Genomic DNA, 27,039 nt, shown 5'->3' on the forward strand with positions numbered 1-27,039 from the left:
TTTACAACAATAATAAAGAGTACTTGATAATGACCCAACATGGGATAACTTAGTGTATCATTAATTATTCAAACATTACATTGGCGACGAGGAAAATGGCACTAAGATTTAGTGAATATGGCCCAGGTAAAACCTGGAGCCATTATATCGACAGATTTTGTTTTGCTCTGGAAGCAAATCAAATACTAGAAGAAAATGTCAAAAAGGCCAACCTGTTAGCAAACTGTGGAGAAGAAACCTACGACCAGTTAGTAGCGTTAATATTACCTAAAAACATCAGAGAAGTTACATTTGAAGAAATTCTGCATGTATTAAACAAACACTACAATAAAGAGCCTAACGAAATCATACAATCTTACAAATTTCACAACCGGCAACAGAAAGTTGAGGAGTCAATAAATGCCTACATTATAGAGTTAAAAAAAATAAGTAAGCATTGTAATTTCATGGATTTACAAAGGACATTAAGAGATAGATTGGTTTGCGGCGTGAATGACAAAAATTTGCAACAAGACTTATTAACGAGAGAGAAATTAACTTATGAAAGAGCAGTAGAAATCTGTCAAGCTTTTGAAAGTGCAAAAAGGGGCTTGAAGACAATACATCTTTCAACCTTGAGCAGTGAAGATAATAGCGAGCCGATGGAAATAAACAAAATAAGTGTGAATAAGAAAAATAATATGCAGATATATGAGTGTAAACATTGTGGAAAGAAACATAGAGGCGAGTGCCGTTTCAAAGAGGCAATTTGCAGGTTATGTATGAAAAGAGGACACATACAAAGAATTTGTTTTAAAAATAAATATAATAATAATAATGTAGAGGAAAACGGCGATGACATGTGTGGCGTGTATCATGCATGGGGGAGTGCAAAGGTGACTCCATATTATGTAACACTCGGTATAAACGGAGTCAAGGTGGATATGCAAGTAGATTCAGGAGCTAGCGCATCCATCATAAGTTACACATATTATCGAGAGTTGTGGCCAAAGAGAGGACCTGAATTGAGGCCCAATAATGCCAAACTCCAAACCTGGACGAAAAGTAGATTAGAGATTATGGGAGAGATGTTGGTAGAAGTCCAATATAATGGAAATAAACAGATGTTAACTCTGTTAGTAGCAAAAGGAAGTGGGCCGAGTCTACTTGGACGAGCATGGTTTGCAGACTTGGGAATCACAGTTGAAGGAATTCATGAGATACACAATATCACAACAGACAGACTGCTTCTGGAAGATATAAAAAAAATGTATAGAGATATGTTTAATGAAGGATTGGGAAAGTATAAGGGACCGAAAGTGTCAATACAATTACTAGAAGGAAAGTCTACACCCATATTCATGAAATGTAGACCCACACCACTGGCGCTAAGAGAAAAAATTAATACTGAAATAGACAAAATGACGGAAGATGGAATATTAAAACCAATAACATATTCAGAATGGGCGACGCCCATAGTACCAATTGTTAAACAAGATGGTAGTATAAGATTATGTGGGGATTATAGATGTACTATCAACAAAGCAACTAATTTAGATACATATCCTTTACCCACAATAAATGAAGCATTATCAACAATAGCGGGAGGTAAAATCTTCACAAAATTAGATTTAGATAGAGCATATTTGCAAGTGGAAGTGGATGATGAGACAGCCAAATTGTTAACATTAAATACACCTAAGGGACTATTTACAATGCATAGGTTACCTTTTGGAGTTAAAACATGTCCGGGCATATTTCAAAGATTAATGTCCACATCACTAGCAAATATAGAGGGCGTATCAGTTATGTTAGATGATATATTAATATCAGGAAAAGATTGGAATGAACATAATCATAGGTTGGAGAAAGTGTTGAAAATCCTACACCAGAATGGACTGCACCTTAATGAAAAAAAATGTTTATTTGGAACAAATAGAGTTAAATATCTAGGATATCTAATTGATGATAAGGGAATACACCCAACGGAAGAGAAAGTAAAATGTATACAGGTGGCACCAACACCTCGTAATACTAAGGAACTTAGAGCATTTTTAGGTTTATATACATTTTATGAAAGATTTATTCCAGAAAAATCAGATACATTAGAGCCATTATACAGATTGTTAGACAACAACAAGGAGTGGAAGTGGACAAAAAAGGAACAGAATGCATTTGAAGAAGCCAAAAAAAAATTAACAGGAGAGTGCACCTTGGTTCATTATGATAGTAATAAGCCTTTGGTATTGTGCTGTGATGCAAGTGAATATGGTGTTGGAGCTATTTTGTCACATGTGATGCCAGATGGAAATGAAAAGCCTATAATGATGGCATCTAGAACGATGCACATACATGAACGAAGATATGCTCAAATAGATAAAGAGGCATTGGCGATAATGTTTGGGGTACAGAAGTTTCAGCAATTTCTATATGGAAGAGATTTCAAAATAATAACCGATCATAAGCCTTTGTTAGGTATTTTCAATGCAGAAAAACGAATGCCAGAAGTATTATCACCTAGAATGTTGAGATGGGTTTTGACTCTAAATAATTATAGTTATTGTATTGAGCATCGACCGGGAAATAAGATTGGCAATGCGGATGCTTTAAGCAGATGGCCGGTAGAACAAGAAATAAAAGAACCAGGAGATCCAGCAGAAGTCTTACTTTTGGAAGATACTCCAACAACATTCCCATACGATTGTAGAGATATTGCGGAAGCCACTCGTAAGGATAAAGTGCTATCAAAAGTATATTATAACGTATTAAAAGGATGGCCAGAAAACGTTGAACAGGAAGCCAAAGTGTATCATAAAAAAAGGGATGGATTATCTATTCAAAGAAACTGCTTGTTGTATGGTAGTAGAGTCATCATACCATTGTCAATGAGAAGCAATCTATTAAAATTATTACATGAATCACACGATGGCATCGTCATATCCAAAGCAATAGCAAGAAGTTATTTCTATTGGCCAGGGTTAGACGCTGATATTGAGAAAACAACGGGCAGATGTGATATTTGTCAAGAGCAAGGAAAGCAACCTAACTCAATCAAACATCAGTGGATTACACCAAGTAAACCATGGGCAAGATTGCATATAGACTTTTTTGGACCTTTTGCAGGTAGGCAGTTTTTAATTTTGGTAGATGCCTACAGCAAATGGCCAGAAATTAAAATTGCTAAAGACGTATCAAGTAATACAGTAATTGCTACGTTAAGGGATATTTTTGCAACGCAAGGGTTGCCAGAAACTTTGGTATCTGATAATGGTACAGCATTCACATCGGAGGTATTTGGTAGCTTCCTAAAAGAGAACAATATCAGACATGTGAAGACAGCACCTTACCATCCAGCAACGAATGGACAAGCAGAGAGATACGTCCAAATCTTTAAATCAAAGTTAAGAAAAATGAGTAATTTACCATGGTCTGTAAAGTTGCCGCGAATATTATATAATTTGAGAACGACACCAAATACAAGCACAGGGAAAACACCCGCAGAAATGTTAAATAAAAGACAATTTAGAACAAGATTTGATAAGTTTCATCCACATGCAGATATTACTAAACAGACATTCCAAAAAGAATATAATCAAAATGTGGAAATACGTGATTTTAATGTAAATGAAAAAGTGTGGGCCAGACAGTACGGAAAGTCTAATAAATGGAGTAAAGGAGTTATATCAAAAATTATTGGTACGTCTAATTATGAAATAAAACTAGATAATGGCGACACACAAAGAAGGCATGTAAATCAATTAAAACATGGAGAAGACAATGAGGTCCAGGAAAATGCCAGAATGGAGGAATTTAAACCTCAATATAGTAGAGAAGAAGAAGAAGAGGAAGATGATATGGTGGAGATCCCTCCGCAGGAGAGGTGGGCAGATATTATAGGAATTCCAAGCACCTCAGAAGAAGCAAACATGCAAGCAGGGAAGGCATTGAAAAGAATGCGAAGTATAGAAGAATCGGAGGTAGCCCAAGGTAGTGACAAACTACCAAGAAATGAGGCACCGGAAATTTATATGAAATGAAGAACATTTATGTTATGATTTATTGTTTTATTTGTTTATTGTGTTATTAGATTATGGTTAGCTTGTTACTAACTTAAATGGAAAGGTATGTTATGTATTATAGCAACACTGAGTAGGTACTTGTCTGGATAAATATGATCTGTGCATAAGTGTAAAGTCAAAGTGTTTTTACAACAATAATAAAGAGTACTTGATAATGACCCAACATGGGATAACTTAGTGTATCATTAATTATTCAAACATTACAATTAAGTATAATGTACAGCGCTTGAAGTGATTACTCACGAAAACGGCGCTATAAAAATTGTCAAAATTTATTATTTTTATTATATCTAATACATATCGAGAGTGAAAAGGAAAAAAATCCTAAGCGACATGTAGCAGCTTTACAGAAGAGCCAATAAAAGTTTTTTTTTCATTCCATTTTGACTGGTGGGATATTCGATTCCAGAATCTGACCAAGTTTGGGTTGTAACTATGTCATCAGAATTCATACAATAGTAAAATATACATACTTTTTAAACAAGATAAATAACCATTTTATTATACTGCTTTTAAGAAAAAGCCAAACAGTCAATATGTTCCGTGTAACTATTATTCGGCGACGACTGATGGGGCACTGAGAAATTCCACTATTCTACCTTTGTGCACGTGAAGATGAATTTAAGCCAAACTACTCAATATGAAGGAGATATTATTTATGTTGTAAAGCATGTAATATTGAACAGTTTTGTTTTAATAAAATAGAAGTTATAGCACCTGTTTTAATCCCCATACATTTTTTCACATATTGCTATCCTATTCCTACATCACAGTTACGTATTAACAACTCCTCTAACATGTGCAGTAGGTTTGCAAATTCTATCGCATTCCATCGCGATACCCTTCAGCCACCCGCGCTGACCCCGTGCCCCGTGAGACCCCTAAATTTGTCATCTCCCCTTAATTTTGACCTTTATAAGGCAGATCCTAGCTCTAGAAGTCAGACTAAGCCGGGTCGTCTTCTACCATTTTGCTTACCTATCTTCTTGGTTCTCTCCAGTAAAGACACCTACTCGGGATTCCTCCTAGCTTATTTGAAACTTTCTGGTACTAGGACACGTCTTGGCTCTCGCTCCGTAAGATCATGTTGTACTGATCGGCCTCTGCCACCTGGTCGCTTACCTTATTTGGTTCAACCGGGTACTTTGGTCAGACATATAATCTGATTACTCGGATCCCAGTAATTGATCACCGGTACCTACTCAGTGAAGTACGAATGCTGGCTGTTAGGCGCTTTGGCCAACTTCTGAATACGGTGTGAGACGGAAGAGATAGTTCGGCTGGCCGAAGCACCGTGTGTTTTGGCCAACCCGGAACCATAAATAACCCCGTGTCGTGAAACAATAACTTCACCGCCTCTCAATCTGTAAAGTCAGTGCTTGTCAACCCGTGTAACCAATGACACTGTATTCCTTTAATTTCCTAGTGCTTTTACAGTATGTGATGTATGAATTGAATCAATAAATATATTTGCAATATGACCAGACGTGTTATAAAGTCTAATAATAGATGCAGGGGAAAAAAATCTGACTGGTGGTACAGGGCTTTGTGACTAGAAAATATGTACAAAATAGTAACTCTGTGTGAAATAATAATTTCCATAGACAAAAAAGTGATTATTTCTTATTTCGAAAAATATTTTTGTATAGATTTATAAAATAAAGACGTTTAGCTGTATGTATTATTAAATTAGAGGTGATACACGGAAATAAAAAATGTACGTAATTTTCCCATTTTATATAGAATGCCCCAAATACTTATTATTTTGGCGTGATTCCTACAGAATTTAAATAAAAATTTAAAATACGAAGTTTTTTATTAATTAAAAAAAAACTGTCATTGGCTCTTCTGTAAAGTTGGCTCTATATCGCTTAGGAACTTTTACCTTTCCACAATCGATATGGAGTCTTTTTGTCAAGCAGTATTTTGTGTTTGTGGATGTACAGAGTGAAGAGTGGGGGGGGGTTGATAAGGGAGCATGTTTAGCTTCGAAACCAGTTGGTAATTAAATAAATAATAAATAGTAAAAAACAAAGCGTTTTTATTTCAATTTTATGTAAACAATTACAAAGTCAGTGCTTCGAATATAAATTTTACATTAAAAAATATATTCCTCGTGTCCGAACGGAATAAGGAATAAGGGATACAGAACCCGGAACCTCGGACAAAAGTTTTCCATTCAAAGGAAATTGAATGGAGCTCAGTCCGCCTCGTGGCCTAGTGGTCTCCCGATAAAGTTTGAAATGAAATATTGACTTTGGTTGTCTCGGGACTGGCGTCTGAAGTGCGATGCATTCAGAGACAAAACGCAAGGTGAGAAAAGTATTAGGTGTTTACCTAAGTTGTGTCCATTTTTTTCCAAATTTAAAAATGGGCACCAAAAGTAAAACAAAATGGTAAAGGTTATACGTTATTTTGAAGATTTTTTTGCTCTACATGATATTGTATTTGCTTTTATGTTACGTATGTTATTTTATTTGATTACAAGGCTTCAAAATGGAATGTCAAGAAGACGAAAGTGACCATTTTCGACATCTCCTTCTGTTCGCGTTCAATCGAGGGAATAAAGCCGCCAAAGATACTCGCGATATTTGCACAGTGTACAGTGAAAATGCTACGAATTATTAACTAATTTATTGTAAAATAATGAAGGAGAATACATTATTGACTAATTTGTTATAATTTAATTGTGTTCTCTTCATTTGGAAAAAAATTAGAGTGGGACAGAACGATATTGTATTGTCCGTGGGTAAGTGGTCTTTAACCATTTTGTTTAAAATTTGGTGGTCATTTTTAAACTCGGAAAAAACAGGTACAATTTATGTTAACACCAATAGATTTTAATCTCACATGAGGAGAAAAACTTGAAGGTGAGAACAGTAGAATGTACTTTTTCCACCTTAAGTTTTCTATCTGAATATGGGCATAAGACTGTCATCTCGCCAATGTGTTACATTATCATACATTTTAGAATCTTTTAACTTCAAAAAGCATGAACAAGTAATTTCAAATAGAAATAATTGTAAAACATAGAAAACAAACATCGGTTTAAGAACCACAAAGGTCAAAATAAAATGTATATTTTTTGTAAAATCATATCTGCTGAAATAAATTCATGCTCAAACTAATTTCAGTTTAATAATTTACACAAATTTATTAGTTGCCTCTATTTATAATACAACACAGAATTAAAATTTCATCACTACAGCAATAAGAGTTGTTATTATCTGTTATTCAAAATATCAACACTATTAGGAATGTCTACTCATGCAGAATAACATATTTATAAACAAAATACTTCTACAAGAAACTAGTTACGAGTGGCTAAGTTAATTACATTTTTGCAAAAAATGTCAAGAAAAGGGATACACGACGAATATTATAATACTCGGACAAATGTGTAAATGTGTGTTTCTTGTACAATAATTTTCGGGTCAAATCTTAGGCTGTTTTATAGTCTACATGAAACTGAAGTAATTATATGGTAGGAGATATTGTGTCTCTATAAAAAAACAGTCAGCAACAAAAGTGTCTCAGAATGCCAGTCAGATAAGATTCACTTTAAACCATCGACTGCGGTCCAATCGGAAATTAAATACTCAAAAATTAAGAAGTTGGGATATGTGTCCGTATGAGTGGATCCTATAATAAATAAGTGTCCGCGAACGTGTTAGCCCTCGTGTGGCTATGACGTCATTACTTTTATATAAATTATGAAGTCATATTTTGCTAAGTCGACATATATCATCCGATTATTTTTATAAATGAAAAAAGACAGAATATTAAATAGTATATCGTCCGCTTACTTGTAAGTCCCAAACATAGTTTTGTTCAGGGAGAGTACAATCAGTTTTTTACTTCAGCAGCGAAGTTTTTTTTCTTTCTAAATATGCAACATTACAAATGTACAAGTTTTACACACATTATTTAAAGCCCTAACAAAAAACAACATAATATCATTTTTTACCGTTTGCGGACATACGAGTTTTACAAGTTAGAGTGACGATATATTAAAATTGTTTGTTTTCAAATAACTATATTTCAAATCACTCGTCTTTTGCTTAAAATGTAACACGAAGTTACAGCATCGTGTCTAAGGGGATTTTGAAGCGCGGTCTTTAAAGAGTTAAAAAATTAATACCGAGATAAGTGCAAGATGCAATACCCCGAGCACGGTGCGATGATAATTTTTCACCTTCGCTCGGCAGTTTGGCACTAACCTGGTGGTGGTTCGCGTAGTGCGTGGGCGTGGTGGGACTGCCGTGCGGCGAGTGGCGGGGGGAGTGGTGGGGAGAGGGCCCCCGCCCCGCGCCCACTGAGGTAGGGGACAGGGTGGCGGGGGAGGCAGATGCTGGACTCTGGAATCACCAACCAGAGCGCTTAATAATCATCGCGCAACTATTTATTTGTATTTTATTTCAATAATCAATTTTTTTTCAAAATCAATACACAAAAAACATTTTTTTTTCCCTTTTCTAACAAAACATTTTTTAATGTATTATTTCACTTCCAGTACATTCCGTAGTGGCAAATGTATTATTCTCTTAATAATGCGTATCTCTAACATTGAAAAAAATGTACTAACTTACGATAATATATTATGTTTTTTTATATCCAGGGCCGTGATTACAAACACTATCTCAATCGGTACATATCAAGACGGTACAAAGTAAAATTCGTATGAAAATTTAAAGTATCTTCAATGGTAACCTATAAGATTCTCCTTAGAACAAGTTTTTTTCTAGTGAGAAGCACTCTTAAATAAATTTTATATAAAAAATATTTCATATAGTATAATTATAAAAAATGAAGTGAAACATTTTTAGAAAAAAAAATTGTATTCATATTTTATTTTTCATACAGAAAACTTCATTTTACTTTGTAGATAAATGTTAATTTCCCATTGTAATACGTGCCCGGGGAATATATCTATATAACAAACTCTAGAGCATTTGAACATTAATCTGGAATGTACTCTAGTTAGATTAGTCGCCATCTAACATGGCTTATCCCATTTTGATATTATGCTTTTATTTTACTGGTTGATTGGAAGAAATTGCTATTTGGTATTAAGATCGCCAGTGTACAAAAAATATTTTTACTATTTATTTTTTAAAAACACAATAGTTTATTAGAGACAGTAAATGGATGATGCCCAATTTTAAAAAATGCCTAAGTCCAATTTTATCAGTTTTGAGTTGGCAACACTGCCGTGTAGAGCATTTTGTGAACTATACATTTACCTAATTAATTTTTCAATAAAGAATACCCATGTCGAAAAATGATTTTAAAAATATTATTTCAATGTCGAAAAATCCTAAAAGTCCTAAAAATCTCTTAGTCCGAGAGTTTTTTTTACTGAAAAACAATTCCTGACCTTAGGCTTAAGTGCACTTTTTTACAAACAATGATTTTGTAACTAAACATGTAACAATTTTGCATTTTTTTATCTTAAAATAAAGAAGAAGAAAAACTTTACAATACGTATTTTCAATTTTCTAAAATTCTGTCATTTAACATTTCAGTAGCAAAATGAACACTTTAACTTGGAATATCTCAGAACTACAAAAATGGACTTAGGCATTTTTTTAAATTGGGCATCCAAATATTGCATTTTTAAACCATCATTACAACAAATTCGTCAAATAGATTTTTCCAGGAATCGAACCCTCAAGCAGGGTAGGTAACGCACCAACCACTACACTGGGAGGTAAACTTATCTCCACACGTTTTCCCTTTTGAGGATTTTACTAATAAAATAAAATACACAATGTCGCTCGAACATAAATAATAAAATCATAAATATCAAGGATGGAATATGTAGGGGTACTCACATTGCTGTAGGGCGTGTTGTGGTCGGGGGGTTCTCTCTCCAGGACGTGCGAGTGCAGCTGCGGCGAGGGGAAGTGAACGGAGGTGAGGTCGGGCAGGGAACCGGTGTTGCTGCTGACGGGTATCTGGACCCCTCCCGAGTCGTGCGCCGAGGGGTATATACTTCAAACACACAAAACAAACACGCATGTAATCATCATTTACATGGACACGTTTACCATATTTAAATTCCTAAACAATAGTCATTATGTCAGAGTGTGACTTGTGCGTAAAGTTTTTTTATACTGACAAGCCAGAGCCTAGTTTCGGCAGATCTTGTTGCAAATTATACTCTCAAAAAAGAACATATATTCATATAAATTTTTGTCATTCACATTAAGAATTTATGGACAGCCTTTCTCGCCATTATCATTATTAAGTTTTAAGCTGTTTACACGTGGGCAATACAATATTGTTCTGTCCTAGGATTAGACCATTGTCCATGTGAAAACACCAATTCGTAGAACAAGATATTATTCAGTGACATTGTCACAATGATTACCCCCTAACGATACCCCCACCACTGTGCGCGGCCGCATTGTCCCCGTGAATTTTCGTATTCTCCCAGTGTTTAGTCCTGCGCGGTCGCGGCTGTACACGAAGCTGGGACGAGACAATATTGTCCTATCTATTGTATTGTTCATGTGTAAACGATACTTAAAGCTAAAATATTAAAATGTCATAAATTTTTACGGCCTTTCAATTACTATCATGTCTACTTCCTAGTAGAGCATATAGTGATCTCAAAGACACTTCAGGCATCCCCGCCACCTCTCAAGGCAGGTTCGCGTCCCGTAGTTCTGACACGAACGGAACAGCTAGCAGTGGACGTCCAGGACCTGATGCCTCGTAAAGTAGATAAGTGTGGTTAAGGCTTTCAGAAGGCATCCGCAGAGTACAAGTCATCAGAAATTGTTGGGTTCGTTTTATTATTTATTCGTTCCTCACAAAGTCAAACCACCGCACACCCAAGATTCTTCTGAGACACCTGTTCTCAAAACTCGGTATTTTGCTGTCATGGGCCCAGTTAGGTGTCACGATTTGCAACCAAAGAGGAAATATGTGTTACGGAGGTGTTGTGCATAGGTGGTATTTGGTTTTTATTTTAGTCATTGTGATGTGTGTCTATTATTTAGGTTACATTAACAATAAATATTATCAATACACATAATAACCCAGAAAAATTATCAGTAAATGAAAAACCTTGAAAATATAAGTGTGATTTTGTAAGGCGATGAAATGATTTATGAATACATACTTAATCCCCGGAACTCTCGGGACTTCACACGATGATCTTGGCCTATTGGGATTAGCATCTAACATTGATATCATCCCATCGAGATTCCCATCTAGAAAAGACAAATTATTTGATGTATCACAAATACATATATTATACTGGAAATCGGCTATGTGCTTTTCACAAAAATGTTCAGGTGAAACAAAAAACCTCGCAGACTTTAATACAAACAGGTGCGTAGATTTTTACGGTCGCTGTTATCAATATGCATCTTTTTTGAAAATCTGTAAGCTGTGTGGACACAGTTACCCTGAAGATTGCTCCTGCATGGTAACTGAAACGTCGGAACGAATCCAACTTACTCGGTATCACCCAAAAAAGATACATATTCAATAGAAATGTTTGGAAACATTTACTTTTTTAGTGAATACTTAATTGTAGTAAGTTTATGAAAATTTAAACATTAACATTTTAATGAGGAAGTTCAGTGCAATAGTAAATTGGATATAAAAAAAGTTTTCATGCAGATAGTAAAAATTAAAGCATTTAATTGTATCGTGAAGTATCTCTAAAATATATGAAAAAAATAATAAAAATGAACTACTTCAAATGACGTCACGTGTTCTTCTAAATCCTCCAATGAAAGTATTGTGATAGATTTCCGATTTTCGGGAAGCCACCCCACCAATCAGGACGACTCACCGAAGAGAACTAGTGATGTCTCATGCAGAGTGATTAAAAAAATTGGTAAGGAATAAATAAAATTACTTTGTTTTATGAACCACTTTTTTTATTGTCACAACCGACTAGTTTTGGCAACTCACGTCACGTCACGGCAAGTGACGTGACGTGAGTTGCCAAAAATAGTCGGTTGTGACAGTAAAAAAAGTGGTTCATAAAACAAAGTAATTTTATTTATTCCTTTAAAATATAACAATGAACTACAAACATACATAAAATTACAAAGCTTTAAAAAATTGTTGCGATGGTAATGACACATATATTTTTTTGGCTTAATTTAAAGTCTAACAAAGAAAAAAACCACTGAACCTTATTGTGCCTAAAAAATTTTTTTGCCTGTTTTTGTGGCAAATGTGCAATGATGATATATTTTTTTTTATTTTACGCAGGTACATTTTAATGTAGCAAGTTCTATTTTAGGCAAATGCCCGTTCCAGAGAATCCAAATTACATGGCACTTAAGGACACATACTTTTTATTTAAAAAAAAAATAATTGTCTTAATGGAAGCATCAACAAAATACAATAAAACAAATCTGTTAAAATCAAAATATTAAAATTTACCCAAACAAATCCTCATCCACCTTTCCACACCCAGTGGTGCATAGAGCACTGAATTAGTAAACAAAATTCAGCATTGTTCGATCATCTGTCACACGAAGGTAAGGTGATCAGTCTTATGCTTTAGGTTCAGGAATAATGAAATATTGCAGCAATTTTTTTCAAAAATCAATATTTCACGTCCCCCTTGCCAGGAAACAAACCCAGGACCTCAAGAATCTAATTTAGAAAATAATTTAAGTAATATAGTATGAACAGTGTAAATTAAATTTTGAACATTTTATAGTTCTCCATAGAATAGATTTCCCTAATAAGTTCTCTTAAATTAATTTTATGTTAAAAAATAATTAATTGTAGTATGATAAAAAAAAAAGTAGTTTTTAGTTGATCACGGTGAAATCATCAACAAAGTTGTAGTCACCTCTTCGGAGGGGATGCTGCAGCAGAGCGGTGCCGAGCGCGTGGTGCGAGTGCGAGTAGTGGTGCTGCGACAGGTGCTGATAGTCGCAGGGCAGCGGGGACGGGGGCGCGGCGTGCGCGGCGTACTGGCCCCCGTATTGGCCCCCGTACTGCCCCCCGTGCCCTGCGCCGGGCCCCGCGCCCGAGGACTGGTGCAGCGCGCTGTCCGAGTTGGTGCGCCGCCAGTTGCTGTCGGGCGGCGGGCTGCACAACGTAAATGAATAATTAAATATCGAGTCACAGCAAAATATACAGGCGCAATGTGCGGGAAGGATATTTTTATTTTATTTTATTCAGAAAACATACAGTCATACAAAATAAGTATTAAAAACAACAATTTTTTAACATAAAAAGACCAATTAAGTTTTCATGAATTAAAAAGACATAAACATTAAATGTGACAAAAAATAAATAAGAATTTTAAGTGAGAAAAGAATAATTGTTGACATTTGCGCTTTCCATGGAGGTAATAAATTAAAATCAGGATCAGGATTAACGCAGGATCTTAATATATAATTTAACCTACACTGTAATTAATAAACATTGTAATCTGTTGGCTTTCCAAAATAAAATAAAATAAAAAATAAATAAAAATACCGAATGTACACTCCAAGCCATCCACGTACACACATGAACGCACATATAAAACATACACACACATATACATTACATGCGGCACATATACATAGCATAAACCACTCAAGATGCAGCAATTCAGCAAATTCAGCAATTATCCCAAATAATCGACCCCATGAAGAAATTTTCTGTACAAATGCAACGTGCAGTTTAAAATGTGTACATCAATACTGAGTCCGTTATAATTTCTACAGGTACGTCTAATGAATGAATTCGAGGTATAATTGTTTTTACAAGTTGGTACATAAAAAAGGGAATTTAATCTAGTATAGCGAAGAGGACAACGGAAACCAATATTTTGTAAAAGATACGGCGAATCAACTATATTATTGAGAATTTTGAAAAGAAAAATTAAATCATATCTAAGGCGCCTTTTTTGTAGTGATTCTATATTAAAATTGATCAAAGATGCTGCGTAATCATTTTCAATGTTGCCAAAACGATATTCCAGGCTCCTTATAAATTTCTTTTGAATGTTTTCAATTTGATTAATATATACATTATATTGAGGGGACCATACTAATGAAGCGAATATATTACATTGGTCCGACCGCTCGCTCATATTTATAGTCTGCATTACATGATGGGTTAAACAGCCCGTAAATTAATGCAGTCAACAATTGTCAAGTAAATCAATAAGGACAATCCCACTGTGCCATGCCTTTGTGGGATTTTTTGTTTACTATTAATATGTATTTCATTGCTATTTAATTATCCTTTATTTTATTAATACTCTGTTTTACCTCTTATGTATATGGTAAAAAAAAAACAAAAAAATTATAATGATAAATATTTTTTATAAAAACTAAAAAAATGGGATGGATATGTTTTTTAAAATTTTAAATACGCCATCAACTAACTTTCGTCAACTTGATTTAAGCATAATATCAGCTTTAAGCTACTCGCTTAAAATAAAAATGAATAGGTAAGTTCGTTACCTGAGGTATACTGTGCTTCCATAGGGCGAGGTGTCTATCTTCCGGTCCATAGGGCGGGCGCGCATGGGGCCCACGCCGGCGGGTCTGCCGCGGGGGACGGAGCCGCCGGGCATAGCGCCTCCCGCCCCCCGCGCGCCTCCGCCAGGCTGCTGCGGGTGGAGGTCGGCCGAGGCTCCATACTGAAGGTTTTCCTCGGGCTAAATAAACAAATTCAATATGTTAACGGGAAGTTTCCATTATTTAGTAAAAAGTGCAACACGCTACACTGTAAGTAGTAAAATAAAGTGGCAAAATTATCAAAATGTTTATATTATTATTTAATCCATTACGTAATGAATCAGGTTGTGGTCCCGTGGCTAGTGTCTCGGACTCACGGATCAAAGGTCCGTGGTTCGAATCCCACTCTACGCCAATTTGATTCCCATTTTCTAATAGTGAGTTATTTACAACTCATTGAAAATGGCTCTCAAAATCAAATATTTGGGTATAAGAACGCAAATATTTCTTTTTGGCGTGAAAAGTTAATGAACAGAAAGCAGACAGCTGCCTAGCTGCCAATACGTACAAAAAAGTATGTGCATGTTATATGTAGAAGCCGTATTCAGCAAGCGAATTCCGGTATAGATGGATGAATTCTGACTCGCATTCTTACGGCTTCCGGGTGCATAAAATAGTGCATGAGATCTCACTCTAGTATAGTTATAGGGAACATACAAACTGATCTCTTTCAGTATATTTGAAATCTTGACAGAATTAGCTTACAAAAGTGTTTCCCCAAAAAATATGGTGATGACTATATATTATTATGTATGTTACAAGATATTTTATTAAATATAGTACAAAAATGGATCATTTTTAGTCCTTTTACTGCAGTATAAATTGCTTTAATATAATGGAAGAAAAACAATAAAAATAAATACTGTACTTCTATGTAAGTATATTATTTTGTAAATAAAAATATATAATATGAAGTGTCCTCGGCATGCGTTACTCAGGTGTTTTATAATTTAAAAAAAATGTTGGAGTGGTTTTTAAGTTATTTATTTAATAGAAAATTACATGTTAATGTAGGTAAATTCGACAAAATCACATCCATTTTACGTTTCGAGCAGTTTACCACAGGGAAGTCACTTGGAAACAGTACTATTTTTATTTTTATTAATGACATTGATTCTATTTTTTAGGACGTAGAAGTTGTCCTGTTTGCAGACGACATAAAAATATCAAATATAGATATCAAGTTCTCCAAAATGAAAGCCATTTTCAGGAGTGTACAAGTCTGGATTTTGTCTAAGGGAAGAGACCATTGCAGGAGACTGCTGCGAGATATTGCATAGATATATATATTATTAAGCGTGTTGTCCAGATGCCCTTTGAAATATATTTATGTTTATGTAATAATATTTCATTTTTATTTTTGCTATTATTTTAATTATGTGCGTGCTTCCACGTTCCATTATGTTGTATCCCAACTCAACACAGGGCCCTTGGCCTCATAGCGTTTGGAATACTTTATTATTATATTTTATGGTATTTATTGGAATACTTTATTATGTATTTGTATGAATAAAATAAAATAAATAGATGACTGTCAAACACTTCAGTTTAACATACAAAATAATTTGTTTTTTAATATTATTAAGTGCAAATCAATTACAATTAAATTTGCTAGGGGAATTATGATTAAAATTAAAATTTATTGAATGACAGGGTGGATATAATTTTTTTTTAATTTTAAAGAGTTTAAAATTATATTCTCTCAATGGAGTGATCCACATTAGCCGAGGGAAAAACATTATGTTTATTTTTAAAGTTCTCGTCCCGGTTTTAGCGCTCTCGCGACATCATCAGACTGGTCATGTGTGACAAAAATATGTGAATTAAAAGAGTACCAACCTGCCGTTGAATTCATTTTAATAAAAAAATTAATGAAAAGGTCGATTTAAAATCAAACACCTCTCGGACATCTAAGGGACATAGCAAGCACTAATAAGCACGTGAGTCAACTTAATATTAATATTGCATTTGAATGCAATAAAAAAAATGTGAACATAAAAAAATATCTAAGGTCATTGGAAAAACACAGCGAAGATTAATATGCGAATTCGCACATTTCATATTTATTCTGATGGCGGTGTACTTTAGTGCAATGCTAACGCCTTGCGACTCTCGATCCTAGGGATGCGACACCTTTCACAAAAACATTGTTTGAATATCGGCATCAATTTGAAAAAACGTAATAAAAAAAATATTTCTTAAAAAATATGAAATTGAAATAGGGTGATTTTATAAAAAGTGAATATCTACGAAGTTATATACCTATCACTGATATCACAAAGGTAGTTGCTTCATATATTAAAAAAATATTTATTTACGTTTTCGAAGGAAATAAAAAAAAAAATTTAAAAAAATAGATACCTTAGAAAACAGCAGCATTGAAAAACATCGTCTAATGACGCGTCTTAATGGACGCGACGAATTTTTTCCTAAAACTAATATCGATTATCAATATTTTAAACACATACAAATATTTGTAAAGAATTACTGAATTTAAACCTTTTCTATCGAGACTGAAATATATTTCAATATCAGAAATCGGCCGCAGTTCACACGTGAGCGCTGCAAAAACGAATACACGACGACGTTTATTACGAGCGAGTTCACGAAAAATATTATTTATTTAGTACCAAGATGTATTGGAATTGTTAAAGAACGAACGAAATAATAAATAAATCTGTCCCCATTTTCGGTAGAAAAAATGTACGGGAGCGATACGTTCACGTCGAACAAATCGCCATTGACACAAGGTCCTGTCCGTGCGTGTTCACACGAGGACAATGCGACCGCACGCGGTGGTGGGGGTAATCATTTTCCGCGGAGATAGTCTGCCCGCCCGTCTTAGTGGCGATGTTTCGGAACAATGTTTGTCCTAAAAATTGCCGTTTACACGTGGACAATGGTAGGGACAAAACAGTAATGTATTGTCCACGTGTACATAAACGGTCTTTAAGCGTGTAAATTTATCACTTTAACCAGCCGAGTGACTGGCCCTGTAATTTATTTTTATCCTACTTTTTGAAACCTTTAATTTGGATTTATTGTATTTAGAAGGTTATTTTTTTCTTATTAATATTTTTCATTATATTTTCTTTATTATGTATAAAAAAAAATTTAAAATAAGGCACTGGATACGAAAATAAGGAATTTTGTTTAAACAATTATTATTATTGTCAATGCCTGAACTCCCATATTCCTTTCAAGAGGATCTCCATCTCTGTTGAAATGCATGTCGATATTCATATTCACGTTTAAATGATGTTACAGGCTAAAATCAAGTTAATATAAAAATGATTAGGTTTTCGTCGAAATAGGTAAAATGGGTTGCTTCATTGTACTTTTTTCTTGCAACTCATTTTATCCATTTTGAAATCGTAACAATTTTTCAACTTCCATCCAGTCATCCAGTCTTTGTCTATAAACATTTGGAGACACTTAAAATATTGTTTATATTTATTTATTTATTAATATACACGGTACGTAGTGCCTTTTACTTTACAAAAAATATATATTGTGTAGAATTAAACACTTCAATACAGTAGATAAAAGAGGAAAAAAAGCATAAAAAGTTTATATGTACATATTATATCACAATGGTTTCATTCAATGAACACGCTTACATATGGTGTAAAAAAATAAAAAGTATGCGTCCATACTCGCAACTCACGACCTCTGTACGAGCAGTTCGTAGATTTTTTATCCCTCAATACCTCTGCATACTGCATAGCATACCTTACAAAGTAGGGCATAATTAACTCCCCTGTAAAGGGCTCTCCCAGAATATAGGTGGAGATTGCAGGTAACCTTCCCAAACACGGCAGAGAGGTCCATATAAAATGCCGCGTTATGTGAAAGCGTGTTATATGAGACTCAGAGCTAGTACAAAGAAAAGGGTTTGGTAAAATAAACCAAAGTAGGGAACAAAATGGCGAACACTCTTCTGGTGGAACGGAAGGCCCGTTGACTGCTGACTGCTGCCAACAGGCCGGCTTCTCCTGAAGAGTTTTAAGTGGTTTCCTCTCCACATGAACAAATGCTGAGAAGTTCCTGATTGGCCCACATTAGTATATATAAATTTAATTGCAGAAAAATCCACTTTTTGAAATATAAACCTTTATAAGCAAGGTAAATAATAAAGAAACCCCCATACACAGGGTGTTCTTAAGACCCTGTCACATCCGAAACCACGATGATCAGTATGGGCAAGAAGACATATTAGCATATTTTAAAAATATTTAGAACCAAGAAAAAAAAATATAAAAAAAACAACTGGTTGCTTACTTCTGCAGAGGAGAAGCGAGGGGAGCGCGGACGCGTGTTTTTGGCGTATCAGACTCCCCCTCCCCCTCTCCTTGTTTCTCCCCAGCAGAAGTAAGAAAGCGTTTGCTTTTTTGATATCATATTTTTAAAAATTTTATTTGTTCTAAAAATTTATTTTAATGTGCCAATATGTCTTCTTGCTCATACTGATCATCGTGGATTCGAATGTGACAGGGTTTAATGAACACCCTGTATAAAAAAAAAGAAAAGGGATAGGTTTCAAAAAAATTAAGAACAATTTTTTTTTTTACATTAATTTTTTTATAAATATGATTTAATATAAAAATTTATATCTATGAATCAAACAAACAAAAAAACTTTTGCAATTCTATTTGTGATCTATTTAGTTGAATTTAGCGAAATGTTCTATTTAGTTTCGGGCGAAACCGAAACTTATTTAAATAAGTTCAAAGTCACTACAAAACGACCAAAATCAGGCGTGTTTTTCGTTGAACCATACGAGTTCATTCAAATGAGTGTTAAATATAATAAAACGCATACACTTGTTTGTCTGTTTTAGTCCTTTTTGGTTCGATGTTATGTTATACGGGTAAATATAACTTATACAGCCGAACGTAATCCGACATATCCCGATCGCAGGTTTCGGCGATGGGCGCATTGAAAGCAGAAAATGTAAATCAACAATATTTTGAGTTTGTCCAAATTTTTGTAGTCAAGGACTGGATTCAACTCCCTGGGGAGCTGTTTATATTAACATATTAACACAGAGATGAGAAACATTTCGGAGAATGATGAATCTCACCCGCATAAATAAAGGTTTCAGCTCTTCAACTTCACAAACATCAACAGATGAAATAATTGAAGGAATATAGATGTTCAAATATAGGCAGAATGGTGAATGTTACAAATATTAAAAAAAAAAAAAAAACAAAAAATATATTATAATAATTTACCGTTCATTACAGCAAATTTTTTTTTGTAATGTGCGGATCTGAAAAGAGGCTACAAGACCTCTAAAACGGATCCGGGTCACTGACAGAAGATTTTCCATTTTCTTTAAGGTTGTTTTAGACCTTTCTGATCATTATTATTTTGGTTTAATTTACAGTTTTCAATTATTATTATTTTTTTGTTCTAAAAAACTTATAATTTTAGTACTAATGTTGTATTAATATTTTTATTATTAATATCTAGTTTTTCTCAACTTTACTATATTATATTTATATTTAGAACATAAGATTTTATCGTGATTATTGTTATCTTTTATTTAAAAATGTTGTTTCTTTTTCACTTTTTTGGTTTGTGTATTTAAAAAAAAAATATATATATTTTAGCGTTTTTATAATTTACTCAAATATTTCAATTTTGGTGGCCATTTTCAACAAGTTGTAAATAACTCACTATTAGAAAATGGAAATCAAGTTGGGGTAGAGTGGGGTTTGAACCTCGGGCCTCTGGCCCGTGAGTCCGCAACCACAACCCGATAAATTATGTGTTCACTAAATTGTTTAGTTTTAATTATTATATTATTTCATAGTATGTACTACATGATTATTGTGCACTGCTGTGATTATTTCTGTAAATCATTTTTGTTGTAAAAGGTTCTTTGGACCGTTGATGTATAAATAAATAAATATACGACACTTTTTCTTTTACAATGCGATCGTATTTTCACACTAAAAGAAAAAATATCTCTCTTTATCTTTGTTTCGACCATGTTGTAGGAGGGTTCCCGCAAAATTTGAAAAGTGTTAGAGCGAAACCGTGTTGTTGGAGACCTGTTACCTGTACATCGTTGGACTGTACGGCATTCATTAACCGCATAAAGAAGACAATTAGATCAAAGGTACTCTGTTTCATAGGCTGCCCCGAGTATCCTTCAAATTATAACTACGGAGAGGTTATAGGTAAGATTAACGGCATTACACGTGAAGATAGGGTTTCTTTGGGCTATTCATCACCAAGGTTGGACGCTGCAATGAGATCCACGACGTAGGCAGAGTGCAAACGATATATGGTGCAATTACCCAGAAAAGCTCAATCCACGTGTGTACACCCGAACAGCTATAAAAACGCGTTAAAAAATATATAAAACACAGTGCTAAATGAGGTGGCTTAGTCCAGTATGAGTTTATTTTCATCAAAATAATTTTATCTGTTCTCCACCACATAATAAACTTACTGTAATAATTAAATCAACTCGTATTTTTAATAACTTTATTGCCTATATTTAGGTATCTCCAAATATTTGTAGACTAATACTGGAATTTTAACCTTCTTAGGATTTCACATTTCGCCTAGAGAGACCAATATATCAATCTCAACAGAGACAAAGGATTTTTTTTTCGATAGATATCTAAACCGATATGAATGATGAATGAAATAATTAGGAAGGGCATAAACCCTGTAAATGCGTAAATTTCCACATTCCCCAATAATTTTCTTCTCAATATGTTGGAATATTGGTCTCTTAAACATTTTTTTAATATTTTTATTTGTTTATGACAAAATACAAGGTTTTTAAACTTTACATATTATATTTGTACGAAATATTTCCAATCAGCAAAAGTGCTGGTATGAGGGGATATTATATATAATAACACAATTCAATAAAATAACATCACATATCACTCGTCACACGGGCTGTAAGAACTATTTTATTTAGGTGTTTTTTAAGTACGTACATGTTTTCTATATTTTTTAGATCATTAGAAAGTGAATTGTAAAAATTGATTGCTGTATACAAAATACCGTTTCTTTTTCTGTTGGTCCTAGGTTGTTCGCAAGTTAAATTATTTGATGCTCTTGTTTTTATTGTATGTATGTTGTAGTTAAAATTAAATTCAATATTTGTCATTATAGGTATTTTCTAAACAACATTTTAATTTTAAGCCATGGATCATCCGTATTACCAACATTTTTAAAATGTCTAAATCCCTGTAAACAAACACTGGATTTAATCTACAAACGATTAAATAAAGTTTGACACTTTTATCAACTCAGATTTTCGAGAAGGGAACATGGAAGTCTAGGCATTAACAGAGCTTATTGACTGGTTTCATTGACGTCCAAGAGCCTACATTTTTTCGATATTGTTGTGGGTACAACGTCTATAAACTGGTAGATGACAAACACACAGGCTGAATTATTTTACCAGAAATATAGAGCGTCGACTGAAAAAAGCAACTTAACATTTTCTGTTTAACACAATACATTGGTATTGTGCAAGACCAACTTATTACACATCATCATCATCATTCTCTTTCCACACATAATGGTGCATAGGGCACTGCATTGGTACAGCAATCGCAGCGTATCTTGATCATTTTTGTTACATGAAGGTAAGGTGATCAGTCTTACGCTTCAGATGCCAGTCCAGGGACTATGCAATATTCTGGTGTAAAAACACATTTTAAGTGAATCGGGTTGTGGTCCCGTGGCTATTGTCTCGAACTCGTTCGAATGCCACTCACCCCAACTTGATTCCCATTTTATAATAAGTTATTTGCAACTCGTTGAAAATGGCTCTGAAAATGAAATATTGGGGTAAATCATTAGAACGCAAATATTTCTTTTAAAAAAAAATATATCTATTTTTTATTTCAACCGTGTCGGGAACCGAGCCCGAACCTCTTGCATGATAGGCAAACGCGCTGACCACTACATCGCGAGGCCGACAGCTACTCATTACACATAGAACGTTCTCTCAGTGACGAAATCGGATGACAAATCCGATGCAACGCCCTGGAGTGCACCAACTTCATCCCCGCCATAGTCACCCAGAACAAAAGAACACTACATATAAAAGGACCACAGGGCGTGATAATTTAATGCAGTTTAATTCACTTATCGCCGTTACTCGCGCTTTATAATCAAATTCTGTATTCGATTCAACATGTAATAAATATATATATATTTTTTTAAGGAATGACCCGCTAAGCCTCTAATTTAGAGGCTTGTCAGCAGGTGAGAAAGAGGGGATATGGAAGGAGGTAGAGAATAATTCACCACAACACCCAGACCAATTGAGAAGAAAATCTTTCGTGGATTTTTTCTTGCAACTGGCGGGAATCGAACCCGCGACGCCAGTTTCACAGTCGGCCGTCTAACCAACTGCGCCACGACGCCTGTCGAACATCAACATAATTTTCTTCTGCCATCGCAACTGGTGTAGGAGCTCCCCTAACAAAAACTAGCAAAATCCTACACTTCCACGTCTGGAAAAATCCCACCTAGAACAATAAAGATTTTAGCTCTTTGACACAAAATGTCAAAATGAACGTTGCGCAACGTCTACAGAGATTATGTAAAACCAGCCGATCTGTCTTACAAATTAAACAAATACAAAAAAATAAAGATGAAAACACATAATGAAACGATTAACTATTTACTAAGTCGGTAGAGGATATAACTTGTGTTTTTATATGATAAAATATATATATATATAAAGGAAGAGCCACCTGCTACCTGCTACTCGCAATTTCACTCACGATTGAAGTAATAAACGTTAAAACAAGACCCTAAAAGGGAAGATATATATCGAGCCATAATCGGCAGAACAACGTAAGCGACACGTTTAGCGAATTGCGTTTTTTTAAGGAAAAGTGTTCCTTATTGCCCCCTGCACAAGCGTTAAAAACATCATAGCTCTATAAAATTCGCATGCCACATTTAAGGATATTTATATTTATTTATTTTAATTATTGATGCATATTTTATAGGCCCAAAAGTTTTTAGTTTTTTTTTACTGATAATATTTTATTGATCCCAAACTTTCAAAATTTTACTTCTTTAAAAAAAAAACACGCATTATCCTGGATTCAAACTAAAGATATTGACTCTTATTTTCTATGATATATTTTGTTGCCCTTTAATTATAATTTATTTATTTATTTACTGTGGATAACTTATATAGCGCCATTTTCGTAATAAAATACCTCAAGGGCGCTTTACATGGTGATTCTATTGTTAAGTTAATTTAATTGAAGCTTTTAAATTTGTAATTTAATTAAAATAATTTATTTTGTTGTCACGTGCTACGGATTTATTCAAATGATTTGGAATATTTGTATGTTTTATTAATGTTTTTTATTTCCTTTTTTAATTACCATAAAATAAAATAGTACCTTATAATCTTTTACAGAATATTTTCATTTCTTTTTCTTATATTACACAAAATATTATACCTGTCTATTTATTATAGGAGCAAAAATGCATAAAACATTTCTTGTATACCCACGAACAGGCCATGCCTTTGTGGGAATTTTTTTTATTTACTATTTTTACTTTTAATATGTATTTCATTAATATGTATTTCATTGCTATGTAATTATCTTTTATATTTTGAATACTCTGTTTTATCTCTTATGTATATTGTAAAAAAAAATATTAAAAAAAGACATTATAACAAAAAAAATACAATATTTACAAATAAACCAAAATGATAGGCCAATTAAAGTTTTCAATATATCACTTCGCATCATTCCACTCTTAAAAAAAGTGGCTTTTAGCGTTTAAACTTGACATATTATTTTTAAGCTAAGCAAAATAACGTAACCGACGACAATGTAGGCGTTTACGCTAGCTCGCACCACTGACTGTCTGAAGTTATAGGCAAAACAGCGCTACCGCCACTATCTCAAAAGCGGAAGGTATTTAAACAATTTGGCTGTCATTTCAGTATTGGCAGTAACCGAGCATTATAAATCCCATTTACCGAATTATTAAAAAAATATGTATGGAACAAAAATAAAAAAAACCTTCTGTACAATTCACTATTTGTCGCTTATGTTGTTCTGCCGATTATGGCTCGATATTATACTCGTATATGCGAATGAATGTAAGGAGTTCCATTTAAAATTACAATTTCCCAAGGAAAACGCATAAATTCAATATAAAACAAATCATGAGCATTTGTATAATTTTTCTCGTTCTTAATGTTAGAAATATTTCCAACATCGAGGAGTCAGGACTCTAAGGAACATAATGTATATGTCACCGCCAAATAGTTAAATCAGCCACTCAATTAGGCGGCTAGGCTATTCATTAAATGCCGGCATTCAATCGAATGGCTAACGGACACTTAGCCAAAATGTTGAAAGCAACATTTTACGAAAGGGCTGATGAAAGCAACTCGATGATGTCGCGAAAGCGATGAAACCGGTCACTGGATATTCCAGATTTGTGAATTAAAGTATCACTCGTCTTTTATTTCTATAATAAATTACATAAGTAAGGTTTACTTTAAAAAAATATAACCATAGTTTTTTTTACGAAATTAATAATATTTTTACTCTTACTGCAAATATTGCGTTAATATAGCATAATAGCATAGTAATAATAGTAATAGGTTTGACCCTGTTCAATAACACAAAAAAACAAAGAAATTTACTCTCAAATTATTGAGACGAACGCAGTAAGTTAGTGACGCGTAAATGAGATGTTTTGATGTAGTTTAAAACAAATATAATTTAGGGGGTTACAAATTAATAAATAACAGTACAATACCTACCTAAGTAAAACAATATTAAATTTATAGTGTTATTTGGACGGGTCGGTAAATTGAAAATGAAATAATATTTTTTAGTAATAAAAACCCAGTTACCAGAGCCGCCCCGTTTACAATGGGAAGTTAACATTTATCTTTAATTTTATCTACAAAGTGAAATTGAGTTTTATGAATAAAAAATAGGATACGTTTACATTTTTTTTCTTAACATGTTCAATTATAGGTTACCGAGGAAGACACTTTAAATTTTCATACAAATATACACATTTTTGTACATAAATATTGATGTTAGTTTATACCGTCTCGATATGTACCGACGAAGATAGCGTTCACGATCGCGGCGCAGGGTCCCAACTACAATGAGAAGTCAACAGAGTTATCTTCAACAGTTTATAAAGTAAAATCGAATTGTCTAAACGAAAATGTATATATTTGTATAAAAAAAATATGCAAATGTACACATTTTCGTACAGAAGTTTCGATTTTACTTTAAAGACAATCGAAAATAACTCTGTTATCTTCCCATTGTAATTGGGGCCCGGGGTCTTAAGCACGTCTAAAATCGTGTGAGCGTTCATACCGGTAATCTTCCTATTCGTATGCAACAACGATCTTTCTTAAAATATCTGGAATTATATAAAAAAAAAAACAGTATCAAACATTTTCTGATTGATGTTCGGCGCATATATTTACCATTTACGTGTCTAGGTATCTACAGAACATCTTCTCAGCTTGTAGACAATAATATTAGTTAACAACACACAAAAAACCTTAAGTAGATAGTAATGTTATAACTAATAACATACCTGACATATGTATATACAAAATAAATAATCCAAGCGGTCGACCTTCGTCCGCGCGGTTACCGGTTACCGGTTACCAGTTACTCGACAAAATGTTCAGAAGATTCCAATTTAGTCGACACGAACTTTCCGTTTGTTCTCGAAATATCTTCTGTCGATCGTAAACTATTTATTCGTGATTAAATAGCCGGATAGATATATTTACTCATCGCGCGCCGAGCCATAATGTGAGCATACCGATTACCGAACGGAACTGGCCGTGTTTATTTCGACAGTGTAAGATTACTAACAAATCAATACTGGGTTCGCTATTTCGCTAATTGGGCGTCACTAATGTTTAATTACGACATTTGTATCGTATTAATGTATAAATGTATCAATTTTGAACATAAACACGTTCAAATTACGACAAAACGTAACATGCTTAATAAAATTATTTAGAGTAAAAAAATAACAACTAAAACCTACAAACATGAACGCCCAATGGGCATTTTTAAGGACATATTTATACATAGAAAATTATTATTAAAAAAGTAGAAAGACTTAATGGTATATAGTAGACTTTGTGGGAGTGGAAGCGGGAGAGAGGTGTTTATAATTTAATTTGATTCAGTGATCGTTTGAAAGAAGACAACTTATTATCAAAGAAATCAAGAAAGGTATGTTTGTTGGCAGACCTAAGAATTCTTGGCATAGGGGAATGAAAACCATAGTTAGTTCTATGGTTATCGGTATGAAAGAGTAAGTTTTGTCTGAGGTTTCTAGTTGGGATGTTTAATTTTATTGAGCTCAGTAGTTCAGGCGCATCAGACAGTGAGTTGAGAATTTTAAATAGGACTAGAAGGTCGGATTTATTTCGACGGTCTTGAAGAGAAGATATATTTAAGGTA

At 33.9% G+C, this 27,039-nt stretch overlaps 1 protein-coding gene across 2 annotated transcripts in view; it reads right to left on the minus strand.

Annotated features, from left to right (window-relative positions):
* Crtc (CREB-regulated transcription coactivator) overlaps positions 1 to 27,039 on the minus strand; it is a 91,273-nt gene that overhangs the window by 18,210 nt on the left and 46,024 nt on the right. For both annotated transcript variants that reach the window (XM_088226400.1, XM_088226401.1), the window contains exons 2-6: positions 14,501 to 14,697; positions 12,889 to 13,130; positions 11,188 to 11,278; positions 9,893 to 10,052; positions 8,279 to 8,416 (exon numbers count right to left, since the gene is read on the minus strand). In XM_088226400.1, the coding sequence (XP_088082526.1) occupies positions 8,279 to 8,416; positions 9,893 to 10,052; positions 11,188 to 11,278; positions 12,889 to 13,130; positions 14,501 to 14,697 (828 nt within the window). The remainder of the gene's footprint in view (positions 1 to 8,278; positions 8,417 to 9,892; positions 10,053 to 11,187; positions 11,279 to 12,888; positions 13,131 to 14,500; positions 14,698 to 27,039) is intronic.

The sequence above is a fragment of the Micrasema longulum genome, unplaced genomic scaffold (assembly GCF_059751315.1).
Source record: "Micrasema longulum isolate JH-2025_06_02 unplaced genomic scaffold, ASM5975131v1 h1tg000429l, whole genome shotgun sequence".
Lineage (NCBI taxonomy): Eukaryota > Metazoa > Arthropoda > Insecta > Trichoptera > Brachycentridae > Micrasema > Micrasema longulum.